Source organism: Sinohyriopsis cumingii, unplaced genomic scaffold, assembly GCF_028554795.1.
Source record: "Sinohyriopsis cumingii isolate HCF-2022 unplaced genomic scaffold, ASM2855479v2 utg001176l, whole genome shotgun sequence".
In the NCBI taxonomy this organism is placed as follows: domain Eukaryota; kingdom Metazoa; phylum Mollusca; class Bivalvia; order Unionida; family Unionidae; genus Sinohyriopsis; species Sinohyriopsis cumingii.
Genome location: NW_028315968.1, coordinates 2293573 through 2311383, shown reverse-complemented (window position 1 = coordinate 2311383; position 17811 = coordinate 2293573). Strand labels below are relative to the sequence as shown.

At 34.7% G+C, this 17811-nt stretch overlaps 1 protein-coding gene and 1 pseudogene across 1 annotated transcript in view; one reads left to right on the top strand and one right to left on the bottom strand.

Annotated features, from left to right (window-relative positions):
* LOC149772770 (protein Wnt-4-like) overlaps window positions 1–1364 on the bottom strand; it is a 71171-nt gene extending 69807 nt beyond the window's left edge. The window contains exon 1 of the mRNA XM_089947312.1: window positions 312–1364. Coding sequence (XP_089803438.1) covers window positions 312–469 — 158 coding nt within the window. The 5' untranslated portion in view covers window positions 470–1364. The remainder of the gene's footprint in view (window positions 1–311) is intronic.
* Window positions 1365–11545: 10181 nt separating this feature from the next.
* Window positions 11546–17555, top strand: LOC149772769 (uncharacterized; annotated as a pseudogene).
* Window positions 17556–17811: the final 256 nt, after the last annotated feature.

Below are 17811 nucleotides of genomic sequence, written 5' to 3'. Positions count from 1 at the left end.
ACTAATCAAAATGATTCCATCTCTTTCCAAAGAAAATATGTTGTGTTAAATTAAACTGACCATGTACCTAATTCTCGACTCATTATCTCCCATCACTAATAAAACATGTTACATTTGACTACTTGGATAGTTTGATTGATGATGAATTAGTTTCTCCACACCCGCCCCCACCCCCACCCCCCGCAACGTTTTAATTTAGCCATAAAATCCCAATACATTGTAACACTTCCAACTACATTTCTCTTTTTAAAAAAACGCAACATCCAACAAACTGACTATACATTTTTATGAGGGGGAGGGAGGGTACTTACAACCATTGAATTCCTCCTGTCTTCTCTGGGAAATGACAAACAAATAAATAGATTCCAATCACAACAGAGAATATGTCTCTCAGTGACATTCTTGTCACTTGCATTGCGCCAGAATTTAGTTCAGTACTCTTTGATGTAATCCAAGCTGAATTGTACATCTATCCCGTGACTGAATCACATGTAACACACTTCCATCGCTTTTTCATATGAATGGATCATTCACATCGCATTAATTGTTTCAAATGATGGAATGTATTCCTTAACTGTGCACTTGATGAACAAGGAATTTAGAAATTAACAAGTATTGTCTACTGAAAATAAAAGTTAGAAAATCACGAAATAATAAATTAAACACAAGACCCATTCTGTCTTTTACACGTTAATGACAATATTTTACATATGTCTTTGTTTCCTTAAAATGATGTATAGACATTAATGATACAAAGAATATTGGAATCCGATCCTGAATATAAAAAATCCGTTGAATATGATAACCTTTGAATAGTGGATCCGCTGAACTTTTTTTCAGTGCGAATTATCTTGGAACAACTTACACTCATATTTCAGATAAATATTTTGCCCTGCGCTCAGCACTCATGCGCCCCTTGCCATCTAAGCTCCGCCTTCTTCGTGCGCTGTTGCGCAGACAGCATTATTAGTGGCGGTTGCTCCGCAGTGAGAGTAGCTCAGAGTGACAGGTATTTGGGCAAAGCCTCCCTTCATTGATAACTGGATTCATTCAGAAGTCATTAAAATGTAATTCTGGGCTTCAATCATCATATGTACACATATAACACTTCCACCGCTTTACTGCCTTCCCAGATGAAGACTTTCCCAGACTATACTTAATGGGAATAGAATGTTTCTGCAGTTTTTGTCAAAGAGTATCCTTTGTAGTCGGACGTTTACTGCCGTCAATTGATCAAAGTAATCGCTGGCTGATATAGGGGTTGATTTCTCCAAGTTGCATATAGGAAACAAACGACTAAAAAACTGTACGACTATCTCTGTTAGTGGATCCAACTTACACAGACAAGACTCAATTGAAGAGGTACACTAAACTCATTTAGCACATACTCTCTGACAATTATTCTCTTATCAGCCATCTTTGCAAACAGACTGGAACATATTCCTTATTGATACAGTGTGTATATATAGATATACCAATTCGGACTATAGTGAGCTAGCTGTCAAATACATTTTCGATTGTACGTGTTTATTTATGAGAAAGTTTTGTATGGAAACCTACAGTGTGAGTAATCGTTGGTTACTAAATGATCGTTTCACTCCGTTTTAAATTCCGTTTATTACATGAAGAGACGAATTTTCTTTGCAACGCTACAACTTATTCTATGACTGATACTTCTCGTAACAGAGAAGACGGTTCTAGACTCTGACGAATCCGTACATTTGCCTGAAGGCGGGTTTTTAGAGGGTATCACAGATATAAATATTACCTGTATGGAGACGAAACTCTCTAAACGATCAACCACTAGTGATGTCTGTCAAATTACATGTTGAATTATCTTATTTAGATATCAGAAAGCAAGCGTAGTTCCGGCATAGGCATCTATTCGGTACGGGTTTGCAATTCCAGTCATCATACGAATCCGCTACGTTACATGGAGTTCACTGAATACATATATAAATATCACGACCGATACCGAATACACGAGAAGGGCAGAGCCAATTTATCTTATTTGATTGTGATTTGGTAAATTCGAAATTAATTTGGCTGTGTCTGCAATAAATTTTCTATTTAAAGACCGGTGATAACCTTTAGAGAAGTTTGATAAGCCATCCCTATAGTCCGGGGGCCCTGTTCGGGTCAAGTCGCGTCACGGTTTCATCGCGCCCTCGGCCGATAGCTTCAGTTGGGAGTGGCAGATTTTTATAGGTATTATGAGGTCATTGATATTTATCAAATTTAAAGTACCGAAATTACACATTTTGCTTTCTACGTAGAGAAACTTTGAAAGATTTGTTGATCTTGCCTTAAGGTACCGGGAACGTCAGTTTTTAACAATGACTGTTGTAATAATGATAAATGAGCAAGAACTGGAGATAGAATGGGAGCTCTTACATGCAATGAATAATGAAATTCAAACAGACATACATCACTTCCAAACTTTCCCACCTATTTTCCACCTTAGAAAAGAGCTTTATAAATCTTTGTAGTTTTGATAGTTTAAGACAAGTTATGCATCGTAGGTAACAAAATGCTGAATTAAATAAACAAGGACTATCAATCTGTATTGGAAGTCTTCAACAAGCAAAAAATCGATATTTTTTTTTAAATGTGTTACAGTAACATAGAAGCTATTAGGTGATTTCGCGTAGAGAAATTTTGGGTACTTTGGATTTGCAGCGTGGTAATGACACAATAGTATCTGAAATTCACAGATTCTCGATACTACATTTTGTCAGAAATGTTTAATTTTTCGGCACTTGTTATCGTGGAAAGGCAATAGCAAAGAGGGTGAACAGACCGCTGCTTGAAAAAAAAAATTCTAAGGTAAATTCTGCTCATAGCTTCTAACTGTGTATGTCTATTTTATATTGTTTTGTTTTGTTGTTATTTATTCTGCTTTTCGCAGACATACACAAATATAGCAATACAATGAATATTGTTATTGTAATTTACACCAGCTTCTGTCCCCTTGCAGTACCTAGGATACTATTAAATTTCTTGTGGTCTCAATCTTCAGCGTAAGACTGGTAATCTAAGGTCGCAGGTTCGATACCCACCTGGTCCAGCCCAAGTCGGCTGCCTCTGTGTGTCATTTGAAAAGACTCTTAACTCCCTTTTCCACGGCACGTCGTAAGTAAAAATATGCTAAAAGTGCTATATAAAAAAACCAACATAGCAACCAAGCAAGCAACCAAGCAAGCAACCATTTCTTTGCCATTATATGTTTTCATAATTGATGTGTATTTTTTATACTCTACACTGATATGAAAATAAATTAAAACTTTCAGTTCTGGATTATTTTGTATTGTACATTTTCCTTCACACTGTAATTTGTTTACAGAAATGTGGACAAATTGAAATTGCATGAACATAATAAAAGTACTCATGTCACCATGGAAATAACGAAATGGACTAATGCTGTCGCTTTGAAATGAAAAGCAGTTGAACAAAAAGATGAAAGACTATATATATATATATATATATATATATATATATATATATATATATATATATATATATATAATAAGAATAATAATAAAGAGAATAACTTTTGTATGATTACATGAAAAACAAGGTAATTAAAGATCAAAAAAAACCCATATTTTCTGTTTAGACCAGTTTTAACACCGGCAGTCCTAATTTCAACAATTGTGCCCGACAAATAATAGGCAAGTGATTGTTTTAAAACAACCCTCTGATTGAACCTTTTTTCACAAAGCCGGTTTATTTGATCATGACGAAACCTATGCATTGTACATCACGTAACAAACAGTTCATTATTACGGTGATGACATAAATGTGACAGCTATTTTGTAACATTGCTATAACACTACACAATAGTAGATCTATCGATTGTATCGCTGACGCGTTGCCAATGACATGCGATACAATCCGTAGGGGCATTCAAGTCGACTTATATTATTATGGCATGTACCAGAAATGATGTAAAGGTCTGGACCTTGCGCCGTGAGAGACCGGGTGGTGAAAATACCTGGTATTTCGGAGACATTCCGGGTAATGAAATGGTGACATTGTACACTGCAGATGTAAAGATATAATAAACTGAGTGTTTTAAATGATATAGAAATGCTACAAGGATTTACGTCGAATAATGGAGCAACAGTAGTAGGATGTGTCCCTTTTCGTTGGGTGAAACACGTTAATTGACCTTATTTATGTAACACAATTTGGTTTTCTAGTTGTATTGGATTTTACATTTGACCGTCGATTTGTCTGTTGTTATGACACGAAAGATGATGCTTCGTGATGTAAGTCGTTATGTGAATAGGGAGAATGAGACAAAAGACATCATAGATAATCACTAGCGTGACCGAATTAATTAATGTTCCGTGGACCATGTGTCAGACAGGTGAAAATTAATGCTAGCCCAAAAGTCAACTCAAAATACATATAGGAGTTACTTAGGTATCGACAGCACTTTCTCTCTGATTTTATCTTCTAATATGTATTTATGTATGTATGTAGTATGTACATAGGTACGTAGATGCCTAGGTAGGTAGGTAAGTAGGTAAGCAGGCAGGTAGGTAGACATATAACTATATATATTGATAAATATTTAGATAGGTAGCAAGCTGGTTAACTATACATGTATATCTTTTACTACTTAATAACTATACACACGTATCTTTTACTATTTAATCAATGATGGTATTAAGAAAGGCAAATGTCTAAAGTTAATTGTAATTTTTTTTCTTTCATATACTTTTACCTCTTTTTTAAATTATTTTTATCATTTCGATTAATGTAATTGTTTCAATTATTCATTTGTTAAGACGCTGCTCAGACTAAATTCTATAACAACATGTTTTATATTTTTAGCATCTCTTAATGTTTCATATTCGTTATGCATCTTTCATTTAAAGATTGTTTAGAATATAGCTATACACGGGCGGGCGTGGTGTAATCGAGAGGAAGAGCGAATAGCGGTGAAACAAGAACCAAAGAAGAAGACGGACAGAGACTAAATTGGATGCAAATGTCGTTGTCTGAATCTGCTTTAATATTATATTAGCATGATTATAGTACATAAAACATACTGCATTTTATGTTTAAGGAAGAAAGTGCATGTTTACCTACCCTCGAAAGCTTTGTATCGTTTGCCAGGGTACATATCCTTGTTTTGACAAGGTCATACCTTCTCGTGTCAAACCTATGACACATTAGCAGTATTATCTACGTCGTTAGTTAACAAATTTGTTTAAATGCTTACTTGGATAAAATGGTCAGAGCAGGCCGTGATAGAAGTTCGGTGTGGGAGCTTGTCATATCTTTTTTGCACATACTCGTAAACAACAAGGTTAAAAATGGCAGATTGAAATTTGATATCGCTCGCTCCGAAACGATGTAAACATATCTCACCTATCATAATTGGACGAAGTTCAATTTACAACAACAACAACAACAACTACTACTACTACTACTACTACTCCTACGCAAGTGCTTAGAACACCAGAAAAATCTAATTAATTGTTGATGATAACACTGAATGAATTATATATGACCATTTAGATCTGTTTGTACGAGTATTTTGATTTAAATGATGGCAACACTGGTATCTTCCCATCTTTTAAGCTTTTAATATTGTTTTTCTTTTTAGTTTCACGTTTTGTAGTGGGGGGGGGGGACACCATAATATTTCATTACTTAGGGCCCTGGAAGACCTTAATCCGGAACTGTTACTGTTGCTACAACCACTACTAGTTGAAGCAGCACGCAAGAACTCCAGTGCGAGGCAAATCAATGACAATGACAGTTTATACTAGTATTACTGATGTTACTCATGATACAACGACTACGACTATCGCCATCATTATGGAGCAAAAGACAGACAATTTGATGAAAAGAAACATATATTCAAGAAGTTCAGTAACCCACTATGTATAAAATAACGCATAATTTATACTCACAAGGTTTTTTTTAAAAAAAATGTACAACATTATTTATTATGTACGTGGGGGAAAATTAACTCGTCCTTGTCTGATATTTTATAACTTCTTTTCATATGGTGTAGAAAGCCTATCCAATTCCCCTAAATTGTTGCATTTAGCTTCCATAATTCAAGTTATAAATTCCTTTCAAATTGTTAAAGAAAATTTTCTCGGTAAAGTAGACTATTTCAACCTCATCGTGCCAGGTATCTTGGTTAATTCACAACATAAATGATAAGTAATAAAAAATATTAGCTATCTAAATTCCCATTTTCACGCGCCATTGGCCGTACGTCTCAATTTTTTACGCCGCATTACCCTGACAGCTATGGCGTCGTTATAGGACATGCAAAAGTAATATTTCACCCAGAGGGCAAACCTGGCGCAGAACAATCCTTGGTAGTTTAAAAATGAATATTTTAACACAATAAATCATAAGCGATATACAGATATAGAGTGTAATTTGAAAACAAGTTTTCTCGATGAATGTGTTAAAAATGTCTTTGACATCTACTAAGTGTCTGCTTAGTTAAGGAACGTATATAAGTAAGTAGTTGTCGATACTCACCTGCAAGAACAATCTGCAGTTAATTCGTATTTTGAGAATTTATTTTAAGTTGTCTCTGACTCACGTTCTTTAAATGATTATAACTGTAGATCACACGTTTATTACTGATGTGTGTTTGAATACATGCATTAAAATACGTATATGATATGCATTATTTTTGCAAATTTGTGTCCCAGTTTTGACAAACAAATCGTGCACGTGAGATGTATGCATGGTTTAGCATATAACAACAAAAAGTTTAGACTGGTAATTACATATACTAACTTTATTCACCAAAACTTCAAACCAAATTTCTTACTTTAATATATTCTGAAAAGTAATATATTGGATATAAGGATTGGCTAAGGATTATCTGAGTTATTGAAGTTGTTTTTCAAGCATTAGGCATCATTACGACAAACGAGTTAATTAGGAAAAGGGAATGGGGTAGGGTGGACGGCTGACCCATGCATATCACGTTCCTGGGATCCAAGCTGAGCCTGACAGAACTATGGATAGTATTTAGTTACAGAGTGCTTTAGTTCATTCTTGTGTTATTGTTTTGAATAAGCACTTTGAGTCCATCGATTAATTATATTTTGTTTAATTCCTTAATAAGATGGAAGGCGAGAGAAACTAGAGAATAAACTTTAAGAAGCATAGTAATTTGTTTTTAGTTACATTTTACCTCGTGATATCTGCCTAATCTAACGAATTTACCTTTAGTTACATTTTACTTCGTGATATCTGCCTAATCTTACGAATTTACTTTTGGTTACATTTTGTTACATTTTACCTCGTGATATCAGCCTAATCTTACGAATTTACTTTTAGTTGCATTTTACCTCGTGATATCAGCCTAATCTTACGAATTTACTTTTGGTTACATTTTACCTCGTGATATCAGCCTAATCTTACAAATTTACTTTTAGTTACATTTTACCTCGTGATATCAGCCTAATCTTACGAATTTACTTTTGGTTGCATTTTACCTCGTGATATCTGCCTAATCTTACGAATTTACTTTTGGTTACATTTTACCTCGTGATATCAGCCTAATCTTACAAATTTACTTTTAGTTACATTTTACCTCGTGATATCAGCCTAATCTTACGAATTTACTTTTGGTTGCATTTTACCTCGTGATATCTGCCTAATCTTACGAATTTACTTTTGGTTACATTTTACCTCGTGATATCAGCCTAATCTTACGAATTTACTTTTGGTTACATTTTACCTCGTGATATCAGCCTAATCTTACGAATTTACTTTTGGTTACATTTTACCTCGTGATATCAGCCTAATCTTACAAATTTACTTTTAGTTACATTTTACCTCGTGATATCAGCCTAATCTTACAAATTTACTTTTGGTTACATTTTACCTCGTGATATCAGCCTAATCTTACAAATTTACTTTTAGTTACATTTTACCTCGTGATATCAGCCTAATCTTACGAATTTACTTTTGGTTGCATTTTACCTCGTGATATCAGCCTAATCTTACGAATTTACTTTTGGTTGCATTTTACCTCGTGGTATCAGCCTAATCTTACGAATTTACTTTTGGTTACATTTTACCTCGTGATATCTGCCTAATCTTACAAATTTACTTTTGGTTGCATTTTACCTCGTGATATCAGCCTAATCTTACGAATTTACTTTTGGTTGCATTTTACCTCGTGATATCAGCCTAATCTTACAAATTTACTTTTAGTTACATTTTTACCTCGTGATATCGCCTAATCTTACGAATTTACTTTTGGTTACATTTTACCTCGTGATATCGCCTAATCTTGCGAATTATCTTTAGTTACATTTTACCTCGTTATATCTGCCTAATCTGGCGGCGTATTGTGCGACTGCAGATCAGGTTTACTTTTTTTGCAGTTGCACCCGACTTATTAACGAGTATTGACGACAAGAGTTGCTTAAATGAAGTTTAGATTCCGGTTTCAGCGCTGTTCAGGAGCTATGCTGCGTGGTGCGTGTTCAGATCTTACAATCGGATCAAACTGTGGACTGTGGCGACTACTGTGTTGTTTCCTTTGGCCAGGTACGGAATAACAAACTGGTGCGTGAAACAGGACGGAGATTGTTCAAATATTGAAGAACAAAACAAGGTTGATGAAATAGGCCAGAGGTGGTTCGAGTAGTCAGTAACAAACCGGTTGGTAGATAGGCACGTGATGGTTTGAATAATCAAATGCAAACCGGTTGTTGGCATAACTCATAGATGTTTCAAATACTGAATAACAAACTGGTTGGTGGAATAGGCCAGATATGGCTTGATTACTCAATAGCAAACCGGTTGGTGGCATAGCTCATAGATGTTTCAAATACTGAATAACAAACCGGTTGGTGGAATAGGCCAGAGATGGTTTGATTACTCAATAGCAAACCGGTTGTTGGCATAACTCATAGATGTTTCAAATACTGAATGACAAACTGGTTGGTGGAATAGGCCAGATATGGCTTGATTACTCAATAGCAAACCGGTTGGTGGCATAGCTCATAGATGTTTCAAATACTGAATAACAAACCGGTTGGTGGAATAGGCCAGAGATGGTTTGATTACTCAATAGCAAACCGGTTGGTGGCATAGCTCATAGATGTTTAAAATACTGAATAACAAACCGGTTGGTGGAATAGGCCAGAGATGGTTTGATTACTCAATAGCAAACCGGTTGGTGGCATTGCTCATCGATGTTTCAAATACTGAATAACAAACCGGTTGGTGGAATAGGCCAGGGATGGTTCAGATACTGAAGGTTCGTAATGTGCGTTTGAGATTTTATCTTATTTTGAGTTTAAAATGGAGAGTAAATTTGACTTCTTTCTCAGGCTCCACTGATTTCCTGAAAAAATGAGATTGATATAAAATTGAGATTGTACTATCTTGCTTTTAGTTTAGGGTGGAGTTAGCAGAAGAAAGATAAAGAACCATAATATGCCTGCTATTGAACGAAGAGTTGAGTTTTTCATCAAATTTGATGAAAATCTTGAAATTAACTCAGTGATAAAAAAACGGATAGTCTCTTGTGGAGGTCTATATACATTATGATTGTATTTTAATCCTTGAGGCCTGCCAAATATTAAATGAAGAAAAGCATTGCTGTGAATTGAAAATTAAGAAAAATACTTTAAAAATCACAGTTTGATGTAGTCAATATGGAACAATTTATATTGTATGAATACAGGCAATACGATCATAAAATAGAAGAGTTGCCAATTGAAACAGGGTTTCCTTTTTTATATATGTTATTAATTTTGGTCAAGATACATGTATACATATTTAGGTTTCAATACTCAACAAATTCAGACGACTCCACTATTGTTCCTTGATTAAAGAATCCTATCAATTTAAATTCGTAGCTGGTGCAGTACACCATATAATACATAATGCCAGGGATTTCAACTTTCGAAATGTGTTTCAAGCATTCAGCAGCAACACTTTCTTTATCGCCACCATTTGCAGTTCTACCCTCTTTGACTTTATTCATGCACATATCGACGATGCTATATAGTATAATGATACGTTTGTTCCTGTCATTTATGCATTAAAATATATTGTGTCTCAGTTCATTTATGTAGTAAAATATATTGTGTCTCAGTTCATTTATAAATTCAAAGGTATTGTGTCTCAGTTCATTAATAAATTAAATGGTATTTTGTCTCATTCATTTATGTAGTAAAATATATTGCATCAGTTCATTTATGAGGTAAAATATATTGTGTTTCAGTTCATTCATGTAGCAAAATATGCTGTCTCAGTTCATTTATAAATTCAAAGGTATTGTGTCTCAGTTCATTAATAAATTAAATGGCATTGTGTCTCAGTTCATTTACGTAGTAAAATATATTGTCTCGGTTCATTTACGTAGTAAAATATATTGTGTGTCTCAGTTCATTTACGTAGTAAAATATATTGTCTCAGTTCATTTATAAATTCAAAGGTACTATGTCTCAGTTCATTTATGTAGTAAATTATATTGTTTCAAAGTTCACTTCTAAATTGAAAGGTGCCGTGTCTCAGTTCATTTATGTAGTAAAACATATTGTGTCTCAGTTCATTTACGTAGAAAAATATATTGTTTCTTAGTTTATTTCTGAATTTAAAGGTACTGTGTCTCAGCTCATTAACTAAATTTTGTGGTATTTTGTTCATTTATGTAGTAAATTATTTTATTTCAAAGTTCATTTGCAGTATTATGCAAACAAGTAACAAAATATCTTCTTGGCAACGATATCTAATATTTGCCATTTATATTGCATGTTGGGTTATACTCCCAGGAACATCGTCGTCAGGCAAGGGCTTCCTTCGAAAACTTGATTCTGGTATAATATGCCATTTGAATTAAAAATTACAACAGACAAAGGTTTGAAGTATTTTTGTTCCACTTGTAACCCGACTCTGCACGTTCTCAACGAAGGATGTTCTGGTCACTCGTGCCCGGCATACTCTATGCCATATGTTTCTTCCCCTAACATTCGCCTGCCTTTCCTTCCCATCCTCCAACTTTTGTTTCATTTTCTCTTTGTTTTGTATTTCCATGTTTATTAATTTTTGAAAATATTATTATGTTTTCTTATTGCACGAATATCTCTTTGTATTATGTTGCGTTGATCATCAAAAACAAACTTCTCATCGCGGTTGAATTGATTTTCACTTATAGCATTGTTATCCCGTGTATTCAATGTTGTTTAGCTTACTTATGTGCTACAAGTATTTTCTTTACTCATGTTTTAAACCCTTGTTGTAGAATTACTTTTCCTTAAAAGCGTCTGGAACAAATCCTAACAATTTTGCATCAGAAAACACAAACAAGTTGTTAGCTAAAACTACAACACCGAATTCATCTGCTGTTACATCCATACCACCGGAAACACTTCCCGTGGTAACTTCCTCCCAGTTCAGATCTTGAGTACTACTTTTTATTTCTCTCCAACATTTCTGTTGCGTTTAATGTCATTCACAAATGATATTTGATCTCGTTAATATATGGAGTCTAATATGATAACCATTGCCACAAAGTGCAGACGAAGTTATGCCCAAAGCAAATGCACAGAAGGTGCATGCATTCTGGGCACTTGTCAGTGTAGGATATCAGCGACAGCTTAGATTAACACCTCCGTTCAGCAATTGTTGTAAGATAACCAGGTTGGATTTATGATTTACAATATACCACTTTTAATGGTGATACAAATACAATATTTAATTATGAATGACTTGAACGGGAAAATAATTATGATTAATACGTGCGTGTATAAGATCCAAATATTGGACAAATTAACATACTCCGCACGAATCTAATAACGCAACAAATGAAAATACAAATAAACGACCTTACACAGTACAAGGACAAAGGTAAATGATCCAGTGATTTCACATGACGAACATAATGATGTGTTTTACTCAAATAGTAAGAGATGTACTTTATTCATATATAAAATGTATTCACTCAACTAGTGAAAAAATGAGATATTTTTACTCAAATAGTAAAATGATGATAACAAAGGGACCGATATACCAAATATCTTAACAATCCCAAAACACTGGGTATTACAAAGCCCCCGCCCCCCAAATTAGCCCACGGTTGCAAGGTTAACTCATCTATACAGCTGCTATGGTTCAGCTTTACACTGCTATGGTCAATTCTATGGTTATCTCTACAGCTGGTACCACGTCGTCTACGATCAGCTCTACAGCTACGACTCCGATCAGCTCTACAGTTGCGACTCATATCAACTGAAAATACATCTAACACCGTGTACTATGCAAGACACTGGCATATATTATAAAACATAATGACGTTGTATACGGTAAGTTAAACAGCTTACATTATCGGCACAATAATTCCAAAACAAAACACAGCTTGATAGGTAAACCTAACCGTGCCTGATAAGAATCCTACGGTACTAAATATTTCTTAAAAATGCAACTTTAAATTGCTAACATAAATCTCTTACTAAGTCACAAACAAGAATAGAACATATTTAAGAATAGAACATATTTGCAATATACTAAGTAAGCCGAAGCCAAATAGAAAATATACAAAGTAAACGTGATAGCACAATAATTATAACATATACACAAGAAATTAATAAATAACTCACATGCAGCTACAGTTGAAGATGTGCAAGTCCTTAAAGTAGACCGCTCACTGACAGGACGTTCCATTTAGTCTTACGGTGAGGCATTTAGACACAGTCGATGTCGCCATAACCCTTTTCGTAACGGATTTAACTGAGGTGTTCCGTAATTATCCGAGTAACCTCCTGAGTCACTTTATACTCCAGCCAATCAAAATTATACGCTTGTAGGTGTTAGTACATAACAAAATGGCGTCCATTGTTGTTTAGAACTATTTTAGAAATACAAAATTGAAGAAATGCTCGTTATTTACATCGTCAGAGGTTGCAGAAGTCGCTCCAATCAAGGATTTGGAATTAAATTCCATCGTCTGCCATAGAAAGATGATTTACTGTGCAAACAGGGTCTCACACGAGCAGGAAAATCTGAACTTGAATTGACCGGTAACGGTAAACAGATGTCACAATTCAAGAATGTGAGAATGTGTTCGTTGCAATTTAGTGCTGATGGTGAAGGAACGTCTACACCTTTACAGTCAAGAAATATTCCAGGTTTGTTATACCACATATTAGTACGAAAATATCCTTATATTGGTCAACGAAACGCTTTTTCTGTAATACGGTGTCATGGTAAAAAAAATGTACATAAATTATTTCCTACGGATAATAGCAGTGTTAAATAAATTAGCATCGTAAATTGTTTTCATATGGTGACTTTATTCAGTAATGATTAATAACGTCATATTCGAGGTGTCTGTTAACCATCTTATTAGTTTATATAATTAAGTAATTAATTTGTTGAAGTAGCCTATTTTTAAATTATTAATAATGGGAATATGGTAAATTGATATCCCGTCCTAGGCATATTCTTACCTTCTTACCTTCAACCTACAGTCAAATGTGCATTTTGTAAGCTATATAACGTGTATAATATTCATATGTCCTTTTTTAAATTCAAACTTTGAAAGACAAGAAGCTGTTGCAGTTCTACTACAGCTCACTGTATCATACATGGAGTCAAACCAGAGAAATGTTTATGGTTTGTGTTATTGTTGTATTTGTTATGTTCTATCCCAACTTGTATCTCATCTAAATTCAAACAGTCTTTTTAGCAATGTACAATCTGCATATCGCCCTTGCCACAGTACTGAAACTACTCTTCTAAAAGTAGTTAATGACATTCTCTCTGCGTTGGATAGCGGAAAGATTACAGTCCTCACTCTACTTGAATTGTCTGCAGCATTTGACACAATAGACCATGATATATTACTTCACCGTCTCTAGCATGTATTTGGCATTCATGATACAGCCTTACTGTGGTTCAAGTCCTACTTAGTCAACAGGACACAAATGGAATACACTCCAGCCCAGTTGATCTATTTTGTGGTGTTCCACAGGAGTCTGTTATTCGACCTGTTCTCTTCATTCTGTACACTCAGTCGCTCTCAAGTGTCATAGATCATCATCCAGTGTCTCACCAATTGTACGCTGATGACACCCAAATATACAAATCTAGCCACCCAACTGAAGTTGATGCTACCATCCAAGGTGTAGAGAGGTGCATTTCTGATGTGAAATCATGGATGACATGTAACAAGCTGCAGATGAATGATGATAAAATTGAGGCCATTATGATCACAACAAAAAGACTTTCTCATTCACATCCTTTACCTCAAACAATAACTATCAGCAACGCCAACATTAAATTCACACAATCAGTACCAAACCTAAGTGTTACTCTGGACAGTACTCTCACATTGCACCAACATGTCATGAACATATGCAAGGCTGCATATCTTGAGCTGAGACGCATCAGCTCAATTCGCAAATATATTTCAGTTGATGCCACTAAAACACTTGTGTGTTCATTAGCACTTTCAAGACTGGACTATTGTAACTCAATTCTGTCTGGTTCATCTCAATATCTACTCCAGAAACTTCAAAAAGTTCAAAACACAGCTGCTTGGATCATACTTAGAGTACCACGATCAGAGCACACCTCCCCGCTGCTCTGTACCCTACACTGGCTATCCATTCGATCCAGAATCAAACACAAAATTTGTTCTCTGTGCTACGTTTCACTGTCGGACTCTAGTCCAACATACCTATCCGACCTCACTCATATGTACACACAAGCAAGATACTTACGCTCCTCTTCTGACAATCGTATACTCATTATTCCCACTATGAAAACAAAGTCATATGGACAACGTTCTTTTGCATACCAGGCCCAGCAACGTGGAATGAATTGCCCACTGAACATAGACCCAAAGACACAGTGATCACATTCAAGAGGGCTCTAAAAACTCACTTATTTCGACTGCAAGAACAAACTTAAAGACCTAATAATGTTTCCTACCTGAAATATTCTCAGCATGTTTTTTATTTTTTTAATGTTTTTTCTAATTTCATGGTGTTTGTTTTTGTAATCATATCATTATATGTTTTTTATTTTATAGATGTTGTCTAATGTTGTAAAGGGCTTAGAGCTTCTAAAGATTAGGCGCTATACAAAGTCCTCATTATTATTATTATTTGTCAGTAGATGGTTCACACCTTGTAAAATGTATGTGTCATTAGAGTTGATTTCTGACAAATTTATTTTTCAGTCTCTACTAATCAGTTTTGTTGTGGCCTGACACCACTGTCTGGTCTTCATCTTTGATTACCAGTTAATTGTTCAAATAATAACACTGAATGCATTATTTTACTACTGTCATTTATTCTGAACATTTCATAAACGAAGTGGAAGTAAATGTTGCAATGTGTAATGTAGTTTTAATCTCTAAAACAATCGTAGTTACAATTTTAATACAAGTGTCTCTTTTTCTGTATACCATTTACATTGAATAATTATATTTTTACAGTTCATCAAATCAATCCCGATACCAGCACAGAGGATACAGGAAATGAACCAGAGGTTGCAGAGAGTCCTAATCCAATTACTGAGCCTCAAACAAGTGCATACTCTGATACCAGCATAGAGGATACAACAAAAGATACGCTGAGGATATCATTCCAATGACCAAACCTCAAACAACTGCAAATGATGGTTGTTGTTGTTGTTGTTGTTGGGTTTAACGCCATTTTTCAGCACGCAATTGGCTATACATGGCGGCCAGTATTAATGGTGGAGGAAGAACCCGGGAAAACCCGGGAAAGAACCACCGACCCACGAGAAGCTACTGGCAAGCTTGCAAATGATGGTAACTTTAATATTAATTTTTCTAAATGTTATACATAAAAATAATTTTTTTTTAAATTACAAATAGTAAATGTATCTTTACATACTTTGCATATGTTTGATTTTTATAAGTGGCAATGTTGACCAGTCTTACATTTTATAAAAGTCTTCACATTCCATTTAATGATTGAAAAAAGCTAAACAATTATAACCATATTTTCTCTTTTGAACACACATGCTTTAATATTACACAATCATTAATTTTGAGGTGAACACTGTTCCTTTTTGCAAAAGTTTTTCTCTTTCTTATTTAATAGACTTGTAGATGTTTGTGTCACTAGCCCCTCTTTCCTGTGTTTGAACATATTTCTTCTAATAATCCCACATTGTAAAAGATCAGAAAAAGACATTATTCCAAAATATATATTAGTGTTTTCACATTTTCCAGGATTCTACTGGGAGAGGGGGGAGGCAACGCTGATCGAATATTTAAAGAAGAAAAACAATGCCCGCCCCTCACGCACCTGCAAACATTTTCTTCTTCTTTTTACAGATGGCGTGATCATTTCTCAACATCCTTACTTACTCCACGATGGACCCCATCTCAAATACGTCAGCGACTCTACATCACAAATCACACCAAAGAAAAACAGTTTCCATAGGCATACAACAACAAAAAAAACCGCCAAACAAAAGCACACACATGTAACAACATAAACAGAAGCAGTCGGCATAATGGTTACATACATTAGTATTGGTACAGATACACAAACTGAGACACCATCTTTATTTTGTCTCGTGTCTAATAAGACAATTCATACAGACTCCAAGATAACGCGTGAGAAGTCAAGTAAATATTTTTAAAAAAATGAGAACTTAAAATCTTCAGAAAAAATATATAATGGTACTGAAGATTACAAGCTTTTTACAATACTACACAAATATTTAGTGAGTTGTTGTTCACTTATAGAACGCGAGACTATCCCTGTTCAAGGTGATCCGAAAAAAAACTTTTTTCTCATATAGATTCAGAAAATCAACTTCCTGTACCATACGAATTACAACGAAATCCTACAGATTCATTTCTTGCCTCTGATTTTAATATTTCTACAGGCAGAATTTCTGAAAGATTTTAATTCTGGATTAAACGAATATATAGAAAATTTAGGATTATTAAAATATGTCCTTCAAAGGAAAATATTCAAAAACACGTGACATTATCAACCAAACAACATATTCCAGATCTTTTTACAACTGCAGATCGTGTAGAATTTAGTACACAGGTGCCAAGAGGCTCCATAGCTGGAAAACAGATGTGTTTACAAATTACAAAAATTGTCATACTGTCAAAACTATGTACACCTTTAATTCACTATCAGATATGATTGGTGGCAATTCTTCTGATAAGAAAATTGTCGGACAAAGAGATATAGTACACAAACTGCAACGTGGCGATAAAGGTTTCTTGATAAAAGATTTAATTCAAGGAAAAGGAATAACTCTTTAGTGACTACCATTTCTCTCTGAAAAGAGCAAACAGGTTGACTCTCATGACCGTGATTCAGGGAGACCTATAGATAGATCAAGAATAACTGTTGAAAATTATAATGCTCGCCTGGCTACATTTGCATTTTTTAAGCACAAAAAAGATCCAAATACTGAAGATGTTTCTCATTAATTGAATCGTTTACATCTGTGGCTTTTTAGTAAATTTAGGACCTTTAATCAGATCAAACAAAGTTTCTGAGAGGGAAAGGTCTACCTGGAGATATAAACCCTGAAAAGCCTGCACTTAACCAGGATGATCAGGTTTACACTAGTCGCAGAAATCATTTTATTTGTGCTCTGGTGACAAAAGGGTAGTGTATAAATGACTCATTTTATGTTTCGTCTGCCTTTATAAAGAAAACAATAAAGCTCCATTTCAGAATAAACACATTCTTTATTCTATTTTTGGTCATTACTAGACTTCACGTAAAGAGCTAGAATAATTAAAATTAATGATATCATATATGGCGGCCCCGAGTGGCCGAGTCA